This window comes from Erigeron canadensis, chromosome 7 (assembly GCF_010389155.1).
Source record: "Erigeron canadensis isolate Cc75 chromosome 7, C_canadensis_v1, whole genome shotgun sequence".
Taxonomy (NCBI): domain Eukaryota; kingdom Viridiplantae; phylum Streptophyta; class Magnoliopsida; order Asterales; family Asteraceae; genus Erigeron; species Erigeron canadensis.
The window spans coordinates 23,137,399-23,151,620 of NC_057767.1; the positions used below are offsets into that span (position 1 = coordinate 23,137,399).

The following is a 14,222-nucleotide window of genomic DNA, read 5'->3' on the forward strand; positions in this document are numbered from 1 at the left end:
TCACATCCCCAGACTCTTAAGTTAGACAAATTAGGGACATGACCATGCCATAATTCGTATGGTGTCTTGTCAACCTTTTTGGTTGGAACCATATTAAGAATGCGTACAACAGTCTCTAGAGCATAATCCCAAAACGAAAAATGGGAGAGTTGTACGGGTCATCATTGATCTTACCATGTGTAACAAGGTTCAATTTCTCCTTTCAGATACTCCATTATGCTGAAGAGTGTATGGAGGAGTAAGTTATTGGACAATTCCACATGCTTTAAGATAATCCTTAAATTCTTGGCTTAAGTATTCACCACCTCAATCCGAACGAAGAATCTTGATGGTTTTACCTAGTTGATTTTCTACTTCATTTTTAAACTCTTTGAATGTTTCAAACACTTCATGTTTATGTTTAAGCAAGTAAACATAACCATAACGACTGAAATCATTTATAGAATAATGAAATAGTTAGCATATTTCCTTGACACATGCCTAAATAGGCCACATACATCCGAATGTATTAGTCCAAGTAGTTCCTCTCCGGTTTTATGCGGAAAAGATATACTTGTCATCTTTCCGAAAATACAAGATATGCATTTGTCAAATGATTCATCATTTGATTGTAAGATCCCTTCACGTTGAAGTTTTCAATGCTTTCCTTGCTAACGGTAATTCGAAAGACACACATTTATCAAACGATTCGTCATTTGATTTGTATGATATCTTCACATTGAACACTGTTAATGCGTTTCTTGCTAATGATAATACCAAAGACACGCATTTATCAAATGATTCATCATTTGATTTGTAAGATATCTTCACATTGAAGTCTTTAAATGCGTTTCTTGACAAAAATTAAACAAGATGACCATGTCAAAGATAGAGTCCAAGTTAACTTGTCTCTTTTGCTATTGAATTGTCATTTGAATCTCATCAACACTTATAATTCAGTTAAGAAGATACTTGAAGAACTGGTTAAACCAACTTGCTTCTTCTTCTTGTTCAACTCAGCTAGATACTTAGGACAATTCCTCTTTCAATGTCTCACTATAGCATAGTTATGACAAGCCTAGTCTTTAGACGTATGCTCCTTTTTCCAAAGGGTCTTTTAAGGTTTTGAGACTAAACACTTTGTTTTCTCTTACTTAAGTTCTTGCCTTTAGCTTTACGGTTGTTTTACTTTCTAAACCATTCCCCCTTGATCATAAGAACTTGGGGTATCTCAGATTTCTTGGAAGGTTTTCTTCATACTCAATCAACTTGATATGAAATCCAACTATGCAAATATGCAATTATCTAATTGCTACTGGAAGTTTCTACTGGGTTGTTGGTGATCATCAAATTACTCCCCATTCATATCACCAATAGCCTTTTGTTTGATCTTTGATTTTTCATTTGCAATCATTGAAGAGGGACGAAGCTTCATGGGCCACATTCATTATATTTTGGAGTGTACTAAAATTGAATATGGAATTTCCACTATCAAGTATCAACCATTTGCTTTTTCCCAAGGAGTATATAAATAATGTTTATAATTGTGTGGTGTAAAAAAAACATGTTTTTTGATATTATTTGAGCTAAATAACTTGATATATGTATAATGATATCAGTCTAAAGTCTAAGGTGGTGTTTCTTTAAAGCTTAATTGACTTAATGAGTAAATGTCTTAATTAAGTAAGTCATGCAATACTTTTAAATATAAGTGGCAAGAGGAATGAGTCAGGTGGGTTATATAACAGTTCTGAGTGCAAAAGTGACCATTTTTAGTAAAGGTATAAACGGGTCGGGCTCAAACCAAATGTAATACAAAGTATATCTTATGAATATTATGAATAACAACTTAAATATAAGTCATGTCTAAGTATGAAAAGAAAAGCAATTTTGTAAGTTGTTCACTACAGCCTGCGATATAAATCTCGAACAATTTAAGCCGTTGTTCTGCATTTTAAGGTATCATTTCTATCTTTACCAGCACATTGATTTCTTGATAACTGTTTATGCAGAAATTGATACCTTAGAAATCACACTATTCTCTATAACGCCAGAGTGAAAATGGGAAGGAATTGCTTTGGACTTCATCACGAAGTTACATAGAACAAGTAGTGGTTGTGACACCATTTGGGTGATTGTTGATCGATTGACTAAGTGGGCTCATTTCGTAGCCATTTGGGAGGATGACAAGTTTGACACCATGACACATTTGTACATCAAAGAAATAATATCCAAGCATGGAGTGCTAACTTCCATAATCACCGATCGGGACATCCGATTTACTTCAAGTTTTTGGAAGGCGTTCCAAAAGGCAATGGGTACTCAACTCGATATGAATACGGCGTTTCATCCACAAACCGATGGTCAAAATAAAAGAACAATCCAAACAAGTAAAGATATGTTGAGAGCATATGCCATCGAGTTTGGTGGCAATTAGGATGTACATCTTCCTTTGGTCGAATTCTCATTAATAATAGTTATCATGCTAGTATTCAAATGGCGCCGTTTAAAGCCTTGTGTGGGAGAAAGTGTAGATTACCACTTGCTTGGGCGGAGATTGGTGAAAGCCAACTTATTGGACCCGAGATTGTTGTTCAGATGACAAAAGTGATATCACAAATCAAGGAAAAGTTCAGAGTGGCCTGGGAACGAAAATTGAAATATGCTAACGTAATACGAAGACCCCTCAAGTTTGAGGTGGGTGATTTTGTTTTGTTGAAGGTCTCCCCGTGGAAGGGAATAGTTCGCTTTGTGAAACGTGGCAACTTGGAGCCTAGGTATATTGGCCCATTTAAGATCTTGGAGCGTATCAGCCCGGTAGCTTATCGTTTGGAACTTCCTCAAGACTTGAGTGAATTTCATAATGTAATTCATGTTTGTACTCTTAGGAAGTGTTTGGCGGATCCAACACTTAATGTGCCCCTCGAGGAAATTCGGGTAGATAAAACGTTGAAATTTGTAGAAGAACCGATAGAGATACTCGACCGACAAACTAAAAAGTTAAAGAATATCTGGTACACGATAGTCAAGGTGATATGGCAAGCTAGGCGCAGACCCGAGTTCACATGGGAACGTGAAGATTCCATGAAAGCCAAGTATCCTCATTTGTTTAGTGATTAGGTTTTGATCGAATTTCTGGACGAAATTTCTTTAACGGGGGAATTGTGTAACATTTGTAAAATTTGACCTCGTTTGACTCATTAATTATACATATTACTTAATCTAAATGAATTTAACTAATGGTATTTTATCGAGTTTATTTGTGGCCTAAATTGTGTTCGTGTGCGACTTGGTGATTAATTGATCGATTTAGTTAAGTGTTCGATAATTGGTGATGTTTAAATTGACTAGAAACTTGGTTGGGTTACCTATGGGTTGACCCAAACCCATGACCCACCAGGTCAACCAAACCCAACCCTATCCCCACCCAACCCTTACACCTCTCATCCATTCATTCAATTTTTCTACATCTCCCTCTCCCTCTTCTTGAATGCAAGAACTCTTACACCAACTCTCACTCTCTCTCTAAATTTATTACATCAAAACTTATGTTCCAAGAAAAATAAGTTGGTGTTTTTCATCATTATCATCATCTTAAGAACATATTAAAAGTTTGGAGTTTCAATTGCAAGAAATCACTCAAATTCGGGTTTATCACTTTGGTGGGAGATTTTGGTGAGTAAATGCATCCCAAGTTCATCATTTCTGGTCATTAAACTTGTCATAATCGGGGTCAAAGGTAGTTTTGGTCAATATTAGGGTTCATATTATTTAAATGGGTCAAAAATCGGTTTTGTGATTTAAGTGATGATTTGGGTCAAGAATATGAAATGAGTTACATTGACTTATGTTTATTTACGTCCAACAAAGTGTAAAAATGGATTTTTAGTCAACCTAAATCCTTTCTTGACAAATTTAGGGTTTGATTAGTTAAATTAAGTCAAATCGAGTTTAAGCTTGAATGGATGTTTTAAAACGAATTCGTGAGGTGGGTTGAACGTATTAATGTTTATTTAGGTCCAATTATGTTTGTAATAGAGTTTGTAGGCTTCCTTAAATGATTGGTGAGTCAAAAGTATCATTTTAGGGTTCTTGGTTCATGTTTTGGTGTTGCTTGCTGCTGCTAATCTGCTTGGTGCAGATTCACCGTCTTGGACGGTTACTTCCAAATTCTTGGACGCTTTGGTGTTCTGTATGGCGTCTCATACAGCGTGGATACCGTATGAGACGGTGGTCTCCTGCTGCCATTTTGCCTTTACGCTAGCTAGACGCCATGATCTTCTGACCTATAGTGCATTTTGGGTTACCAGGAGACGATGGTTCCCACCGTCTGAGAAACTTGGCCAACACTCACCCACCGTCTGGTGCGCCGTCTCCTACTGTCCTTTACGCCGAGCCAACTTGAACCACCGTTCGAGACGCTGCCTTGGCGTGTGGGACGCTGCCTTGTGGTGTTCATTTTCTGGTCTGACCTAACTTTATAATCGTGGCTCTAGGGTTGAGTTAACCTTCCCTTTGAGTCCCCATTCGACTTCTATGGTGTCATGTTCAGTTATAAATCGTCAATTGAAGTCGAGTACTCTATATATCCATTAAATTACATAGAAATACAAAGAGAATTATTGCTTGATGTATTAATATAAATGTATCTAAATATATTGATAGGTCGAGGGCACATGGCGATCGTTGAACACTCGTAACTCGTACCTAACCTTTATTGCTCCTCAAAGTTTAGTTCGTAGCCCCTTTACCTTATGTGATTTTGGGGTGAAAAGTGTACATTGTGTTCTTTGGTTTGTTTGATCGTTAGATGGTCGTTTCTTTAATTAAATCAAGGTTATATGATCGGTTGTCTTTTGTATCAAGGTTGTATGTTCGTTTTTTATGTCCGTATCAAGATTATATGATCATTTATTGATCAAATCAAGGTTATGTGATCATTTATTGATATAATCAAGGTTGTATGTTCGTATCTAGGTTATGTCATCATTTATCGATCCAATCAAGGTTATATGTTTGTAACAAGGTTAAATGATCATTTTATGATCAAATCAAGGTTAAACGGTTGCTATTCCGACATTTGTTTCTTATTGTGAAAACCTACGCACTCACCAACTTTATGTTGACGCATTTAGTACACTTTTCAGGTGAATCAAAGACATGACGGATGATTGCATTGCATGTGATAGAATTGAGCTTGGACTTTTGTGGATCCGTGATTCATTGCTCCCGTTTATGGGTAATGCCTATGATCGTTAGCCATCATTTGATCTATTTTTTGTAAACTATTGATGGCGGTGTGCTCATTGTGCATTATTTGATCTGATACTTGTATTTGTACTTGAATTATGTATGAATTGTTCTAATCCTTGAATGCATTTAGTTGTCTCTACTTAACTTCCATGTCACGCTGAGCTTTTCTTATAATTCCCCATATTTCTGCCTTTTTGGGGTGTTACAAGCATTCTCTCTCTTATATGTTGAAAGTTACACATGGCAAAGTTACATTTATACTCTCCTTATTCCCTACCCTTTGAACACACACAACCACCACTTGTTAAGATATGATATAACATTGCGATTTAAACATGCTCCATTCGGGGGAAAAATTCGGTGTACAATTGGATGATATTGTGATGTCAATTGTATTCGCCGCAACGCGTGAGTATCATGCTAGTATATTATACACACAAATAACTATCTAATAAAAAAATAACATTTTATTTTTAGAAGTGTTGAAAATGTGTAATATTTTTACTTAGCGTCCTTAAAATATTTTCACTCACATTATCCTCTTAACGTTAATGATTAAATTAAACTATTAATCATTTATCTTTTAAAATATCTCTATTAACCTTTACATCAAGTACTTTTACATTAATTATCTACTCCACTTAACGTACATCGCCGCCGCCATCAACAATTATCCCCACCACCACACCGTCTCCGCCACAACCAGCGCCGCGTTATGCGGGTACTGTTCTAATATTCAGTAATAATAATAATAATCAACCATCTAAATATAAATGACCAACAATTTCTTTTTTCGAACTTTCAATAATAAAAGACCAACAATTATGTTGTGGCCATACATGTTTGTCGGCATACTTTGCGCCAAAACTTTGTTATTTATCTGTATCCGTGGCCTACATATCCATGCCTACAAGTGAATACGATATATGAGGTTGTTAACAATTATCCTGGCCGGCTTTGCTTTGTCTTTTTTATTTTATTTTATTTTATCATTCTTGTTTTTTATAGACATGTTTGATACCAGAAGGGCATTATAAAATACAAGGGCATTAATAGCCTGGTCTTCATATGTACTTGCTTCTTTAGTCTATCCAACTTCTTCATTCTTTAACTTGACACTTTCTACCCAAAATAGAAAGAAACAGCTTCAATAGTCCAAGAGAATATCAACAATCCTGCACAATCTTAACCAACTGTACAAAAATAGAAATGGTATAAAAGGCAAGGATTGAATACTTTCAACAAGGTACTGTACTAGAAGGATTCCTCATGATTTATTTTAACTAGACAAATGTCCGTGTAATGCGGCGGTGTAGGTCGGTGGTGGTGGTGACGACTTGTAGTGGCAATAACAACGTGTAAGATAAACAATTGATGTAAAATAATTTATATGATTTAATGAGTTAATGAATGTAATTTAGTAGATAAAAGGTGTATGATATAAATGTTTTAAGAGATTAAGATATTCAAAAAATAGAACATAGTTTGTATTATAAAGGAGTATGAACCTAGTTTGTATTACGAGCATAATACCCGCGCATTGTGGCGGAATTTTGTTTTAAGAATGAGATAGATTCGGGGGTAGTTTAGTCCAACTGTAGAGGTGGGTATAGAAAGTTGTATTAAGGTAAGAGAGATTTTAGACTTATCAGGTTCTTAATGACTTAAAGCTAATTTGCTTTATAAAGGAGTATAAATAAGAGAGTATAGATAAGGAGTATTTATATGGTATTTTATCGGATTTCCACATAAAAAAAATAAGAAAAAAGAAGTCGTATAAATTCGATCAAAAGCACCATACGTATATTAAATTTAATATTTCAATGGTTATGTACTATGTATGAGTAAATATAAGATTACATTGTACTAAATAAGTTGGCATAATCTTCAATATCCTTTTATCTGTTTCACTTAATTATTTCTTTGCAACTTAAGTTCTATAATTTAGATGCTCCTTGGCGATTTGGTGTATGTCATCGCCATGATTTTAATGAAATTTGCCATTTGAAAGAAAAAAAGAAAAACTTGAATAGATGGTGCGTATGAGTTATGACATGATTTAGAGATTGTTTTTATTTGGTTTTGACAAACATTATGTACTTTCTTTTTCTCGTTTATAAGCAATTTAAAAGTACGTATACCTGGTGTTCAAAAACAGAAAAAAGTCACTCCCAATTCGGTATTCTACGAGTAATGGATCCTAATAACGTCTATGGCAGTGTATCAGCCAGGTTAAGATACAAATAACCGAACTCCTACTTAATGTAGAAATGACTCTATCTATCTATAAAAAAAAAAAAAAAGACCTCTGCCGGCTTTGCAAGGAGTAAGGTTCGAACTCTTGACCTTTGTTAGCTTCCGAGACAAAAGTGTTAACAACTTGATTTAAGTGTTTATTGTTTGAAAAACAGTGTCATTCGTATATGGTTTGAAACAGTATCATACATATATGGTTTCAAACCAGATGAAATAAAGATACACGGTTATTGAAATGAAGTTGTCAAATTATTTTGTTGTACAATCATACATTCCCAGATCAATACGAATAGAATGTGTCTAATTCATATTCTTGTGTTCAACAAGTATGAACTTTAAGAGCGAAGCAGAACTTGGTTGACCAAGCTGTCTATATTCAACCAAGACGACGAGGATTCGGCTTTTTTCTTCCAAATCCTGGCCATTTCTCTCATCTCCTTGCCTTTTTCCTCCACCATTAAAGTTTTAACATGATTCATAACCTGTTTTCTATCCACATTGTTGTAGATCTCCAATCCGATGCCCCATTTGTTACAAATATACCAACAATTCGTTTGTTGTTCTGCAAAAAAGGGCCAACAAATCATTGGAACACCACTAGCTATACTCTCTAAAGTCGAGTTCCACCCACAATGTGTCAGAAACGCTCCAATTGATGGGTGATTTAGTACTTTTTCTTGGGGGCACCAACTTACGATCAACCCTCTCGTGTTTGTTGCTTCTAAGAACTCTTTTGGAAACAACTTTGAGTCTCCGGAAACCAAGTCTGGTCGAATAACCCATAAAAAGGTTTGGTCACTATTAGCAAGTCCAAATGAAAACTCGACTAGTTGTTGAGGTGTCATCACAGTTATGCTCCCAAAATTCACATACACAACTGAATTCGGTTCCTTGGAATTAAGCCAATCTAGGCATTTGGTGTCTTCTTTCCAAAGACTCGTACTCAAAAACTCTAAATTCTTGTTCTCTGTTGTGTCTGAGAGTGTATGCAGTGGTCCAATTGTATAAATGGGAGGATAAATCAAAGACAATTCTTTTAGAACATCATGCTCCAGCTCCTCAAAGGTGTTGAGTATTATGGCTGAAGCTTTTTTGGATCTAGCAGTTTCCCGGATAACATAGTTTATTTTCATGTCGTCTGGATCTGTAGTTCTCACGAAAGTTGGCATGTCTTTCAGGCCCATGCCTTTCATACTAGGTATGCAATCAACGATTGTATCTAAGTAGCCATTGGTGAAGTCTGCAGAATCTGGGTGTTAAGACAACAAATGCAAAATTTGGGTGTTAACTAAGAAATATCCTAAAAGCCTTAAAAATAGATAGAATGTATGGGTTATCAAAAGATTTATCTATACTTATTTATACTATGTTATAAAGCATATTTCCTCTATATTTTTATAATTGAACTTAAATTTTCAATATTATTTTTTAGTGACTTCCCAAAATCCCCCCTATCAAATTTATATTTACCTAAAATAACTATATTACATTTTCTCTCTTCTTAAATCTCAACCAATTATTTTATTTTCTCTCCTCCATAAATCATTTATTTCTCTAATTCATTCAAAATCTTTTATCTCAAAAACCGTATATCGATAAATCATAAAATTTATATGGGTGTTTTTAAAATTTCATGTTCTTTCATTAGAGATGTCATTCGATATACTTTCGACGAATTTTTAAATCCGAAGACGGAACCTGTACGGCTAAGGCATTTGACTATCATACTCTATGACATATCCACTCCTATAACCTATCACACTCTATGACCTATCAACCCATCATCTCACCGCCGCAATCCGCGGGTATTTGCTCTCGTATTTATAAAATTAAATTGAAAGATTTATCATCTTTTGCTTAATTACCAAGAAAAATCATAGTACCAACTGACCTTTAGTATATGCCATATGGCCTTTTGTAACACAAATCGATTTTGTAACACAAGTCGTTTTTTGGACTACAAAATTGGTTAAAAGAGATTCGAAGCAGGGGAAATTTTAGATAATCCCAGCCTTCATTAGAATTCCTGCTAAAGATATAATGGATTACCTTTTAGTGGAATATATCCTTTCTCCTTGAGAGTAATATAGTGTGCATAAGCCAAGAAACCGCAAGCACTAGGTGTCCAAAACAGAACATCAGGGATACCCAGTTCATCTGCAGCATCAAGTGTGAAGCTCATTGAACCATCTGAAACAATACAGCTCACACGAGGGCTTGTTTTAGAACCGTTAAGTTTCATCAAAAGTTTCTTAAATGGTTCCAAACAGTTTTCAGGGAGGGACTTGAACAAAGATGAGATGTCTTGGGTGACATCAAAGTTTTCGGGTGGCGGAAGGCCATCAGGAATTGTGTCAAACTGAAAAGATGGGAGGCGGTTTAGGATATCCGAGCCTTGAGACTTAATAAGGCGCTGGTGGTTAAATTCGGTGTTGACAAAGGTGATGTGGAAGCCTTTAGAATGAAGGATTTTGGCAAATTTTAACATGGGATTTATGTGACCTTGTGCTGGAAAGGGAATGCATACAGCATGAGGTTTCTGCATCATTTCCATGAGTCCTGTTAAATTGTATTTTTTATGTATTTTTTCCTGGTGATATGATTTTTATAGGTAAAGAATATAAGTGAATTAACTAATTATTTAATGGGATTTTCTATTATGTGTCTATTAGGCATATGATAGTAATTAATTATCTCTTTATCTTTCCTTACATAAACATCATTCATATTATTGTTTTTTGAGAAATGATTTGGAAACCTAATATAGAGGCCTAAACTTTTGCCTAATGCCACCTGTTTTTCTATTTTTGGGGGTCCATTAATTATTTTGTTTTGTGACTATAATACTCTTAATGTTTATTATTAAATTGTTAAACTAATCAAATACATATCTTAGACTTCATATTCTAATACTTTGACGCCACAGTAAGTCTTTCTGCATAAATCTTTTACACTAATTCATTTTTATTAACCCTAATTTATATTTTAATTGTGAATTTGTTATGAGAGTTAGGCCTGCTTTTCATAATCTATTGTATGTTGGTGTATTTTATTGATTATTTTTTGTTTCCGCTAAAAAATCTATTATCCTCTTATTTCTTTTGAGGAATATATCATATATGAACATTATATTCGTGTAATTCTCTTATTGCCTTGTTTGTGAACATCCATGTAATTCTCTTAAGACGTAGGGCTCTACATCAAATAATATGTACATCAATTTGAATATATTATATAATGCATGCTTATCATATATTATACCATAGATATAATATCTAATTTTTTAACACCAGCCGTTGCAATTTTTAATTTAAATGACTTGTATTGATAAATGTCAATTCTCAAGTTATTTTCCATAAATTTTTTAATATATCCATCATAACTTTATTTTCTTTTTGTGCACAACAAATTGTTTTAAGTTATGATGTTGAATAATCTACATGACGTTGAACCTTTACATATTCAAGAGAGTTAGAAAGTTACCCAGAATATTCACGAGGAAGTGGAGACATTTTGTTTTTTTTCCTGATAATAATTGTAGTACTCAATGCTTAGACCAATTTTAATATGAGTTTTCTTTTGATATATGACTGAGTTTGTTTTATTGTTTGCGAGATAATAAATTCATTTTCATTATATAGTTTTCATGATTGACATGGTGTCATGTTCTACATAATGATACATATGCATGGTAGTGTATTTAAATATAAATATGAATATGCATCTATAAGAGACTTATATTTGTGTTTTTGTACGTTTTGTAAGCCGTGAGATTAAAAATCAATGAAACATATTAAATTAAATGTATTGAGATACAAAGAAGAAAGGAAAATGTCAGGTACATTAATATTAGGGGTAAAGTGGGAAATAATATTTAGGTTTTAGAGTAATAAGTAAAATATACACATGGCAATATTCTATTGGTTAGGCTAATTATTTCGTTTGTTTATTAGGTCTCCCAATAATTTTTCTTGTTTCTTTCTTTTTTCTTTTCTAGCTCTTCCAATTTACCTTTTCTTGATTTAGCAATTATTTATGGGCACACTAATATCTCAACATACAAATTTACGTTTTTATTTATTTAGTCGATAGCTCCATAATGTATTTAACTAGACCAATAATAATTAATTTAATTCCGTTATAACAAGTAATACCTAGGCTAATATCATATCAATATAAGATTCCGGTTGGTTATTGTTCATAGATCAAACAGTAAAAGTTAAAATCTAAAACAAAAAACAAACTAACTAACAAATTAAAATATCAAACAAAAAATGAGATTTAAAATAAAAGTAGTAGCTTGTCATTTTTTTTGAAAAAATTTCATTTGTTTTTTTAATATTTATGTATATGAGCCTTGCATTCACATCTTGTAAAAGTAGGATTTTTTTGCTCTTTTGTATAATCTATCACTTTAACTTCTAAAAGTCCTTTATGGTGCCAAAAAAATTTCGTTGTTGCTTTTTGCCATTTTTATTGACAAATCCATATTTTCTAATTGGAAAAAATCTATTATTTTTTGCAAAATTTTAATAGAATGCTTCTTTTAATTTTTATTTAAGAAATGGTTAATCAAAAACGTGTCTTTAGTTTTCAAAATTCTCATTGTGACTTCCAAACAGATCTTTAGTTGGTAAATCATTTAAATCAGATAAATGATATTTAATCATTTTCGAAATTAAAATTAAAATTGCTACAAATAAAAACAAAATAACAGTTCTTATTGGTTTGTACAAACAAGAGACAATAAATGTTATAATTAAATCCGTAAAAGTGAAGGAGAGAAATTTGAGTGGGAAAGAATTTGTGAACGTTTAACAAAAATATAAGTTTACCTAACTTTTAAAAATAATTTGGGTGTAGTTATTGTTACAATTTATTATCCAATTTCTTGTATATTAATAAAGAAATCAAAAAAACGGTATCTCTGAACATGGGCGATCGTGGAGGATGGCAAGAGAAAGGTCGATTCGTCAACAAAAACGGAAAATGGCAATGGATTTCTGAAGGGTCTCAACAACAAGAGCATGGAATTAATCACAAGATCGATCGTAACAGGATGCATGGGAACAATCAGTTTCAAAACCGTAAAGGTAAACCCGAAAATCCTAACTTTCGTTTTGACGATCAAGCTACGTCTATTTTCGTTACAAATCTCCCATGGAAAGTTACCTTCAAAGAGTTGTGGGACTCTTGTAGTCTTTGGGGGAGTGTTGTGGATGTTTTCATCGCGTCTAAGAAATCAAAGAACGGATCTCGGTTTGGTTTTGTCAGATTCAAAAACGTTTGGAATCTTCAATCTTTGATTAACAATATTAGATCGATTTGGATGGGAAAGTTTCGTTTATTTGCTGATGTCGCTAGGTTTAACCGGTATGAGAAACGTAAAGATGATTCACTTAAGCAGGAATATCGTCCAAAAGGTAACCAGGACTCAAAAAAACCTAGCTTTTCTTCAACCAATAAAACTTATGCTGATGTGTTGTGTGGGGAAAAGAGGTCGAATATGGATCATGTTAATCAGGCTCCATATTACGAGGAAGATGACATATTTGTAGTCTTAGATGATGATTGTATGGATTACGTGAGTGTGGAAGCTAGCATTCTTGCTAAAGTGAATGACATTGCTATTATCAAAGATATTATTAGTCTTTCAAAAGTTGAAGGTTTTGTTGACATGGTTATTCAGTATGTTGGGGGTCGATGGGTGTGGCTTCAATTTTCTTCACTGGATCAGATTGAAGCTTTCAAACAAACTGATATTTTGAGTTCTCTATTCGAGGAGTTCCGAGATGTTTCTCCGGACTTCATCCCTGAAGAACGATGTGTTTGGGTAGATTTGATGGGTCTTCCGTTGGCGTCTTGGGCTCCCAGGTGTACAAAAAATTGGGTAACCGATGGGGGACTAGTGTCTTCGTGGATATGGATAAGGATGGACCACTCTCTCATGGGAAAGTTTGCATCTTAACAAACTCATTGGAACGGATTCAAGAATCTTTCAAGATCAAGTTTCGGTCTACTATATTGGAAGTAAAGGCGGCGGAATATGCGTATTGGGTTCCAGAATTCGATTGTTCAGAGAGTGGTGGGAGTTATAATGAGAATATTGACCATGTGGTCGAAGATCTAGATAGTTTAGATGGTGACGGGGCCATGGACGAGTCTGATAATACCGAAGGTGATGATATTTCTGTTTTGAACTCTACCGAACGTCTCTTTAATGATGTTGATATTCGTGATGAGTCTGAGGAGGAGGGGGAGTTTTGCGAGAAGAACAATGAAAGTGGGGATGGGAACCCTAAGTTTGATGATTACGAACAGGAGGGGTTACCTGTTCAATCTGATCATATGGTCTCATGTAATGATCAATCTTCTAATGATGCTGGTAATGTTGAAGTTGTAAAGGAATCAGTAAACTCTTTAGTCTCGACTCCACCTGGTTTCAAGGGTGCTCCGAAACAGGTGGCACCTAGTCATGAAATTCATTGTCATAAAGAGGCAAGATCGGATGCGAGTTCTAGTTCAGTATGTGGTTTTTTACGAGCTAATATTGGGGTTGAATCACCTACTTCTACCTTTTCTAGATTAATTCGATTGGGGGGTATTATTGGCCTTGAAATTCCTAATGATCCGAAGACGTTGAAGCAGTTAGCGAAAGGTATAAGTGCGGGTTTTGTTGGTCAATGAATATCCTTTCATTGAATTTGCGTGGTTTCGGTGGAAGAGATCCTAAC

At 34.3% G+C, this 14,222-nt stretch overlaps 2 protein-coding genes across 3 annotated transcripts; one reads left to right on the forward strand and one right to left on the reverse strand.

Annotated features, from left to right (window-relative positions):
* The first annotated feature begins 2,475 nt into the window (after window positions 1-2,475).
* Window positions 2,476-3,099, forward strand: LOC122609108. The gene has a single exon (XM_043782169.1). It carries the CDS (start codon window positions 2,476-2,478, stop codon window positions 3,097-3,099), a length of 624 nt encoding a protein of 207 aa, XP_043638104.1.
* Window positions 3,100-7,715: 4,616 nt separating this feature from the next.
* Window positions 7,716-10,078, reverse strand: LOC122608302 (7-deoxyloganetin glucosyltransferase-like). 2 transcript variants are annotated; one of them, XM_043781392.1, is made up of 2 exons: window positions 9,538-10,078; window positions 7,716-8,728 (listed from the first exon to the last, which is right to left on the reverse strand). In XM_043781392.1, the coding sequence occupies exons 1-2, from the start codon at window positions 10,040-10,042 to the stop codon at window positions 7,824-7,826; spliced, it is 1,410 nt and encodes a 469-aa protein (XP_043637327.1). In that variant the 5' UTR covers window positions 10,043-10,078; the 3' UTR covers window positions 7,716-7,823. The 2 variants fall into 2 exon arrangements, with proteins under 2 accessions (XP_043637327.1, XP_043637326.1); XM_043781391.1 differs by having other exon boundaries at window positions 7,716-8,737; window positions 9,538-10,077.
* Window positions 10,079-14,222: the final 4,144 nt, after the last annotated feature.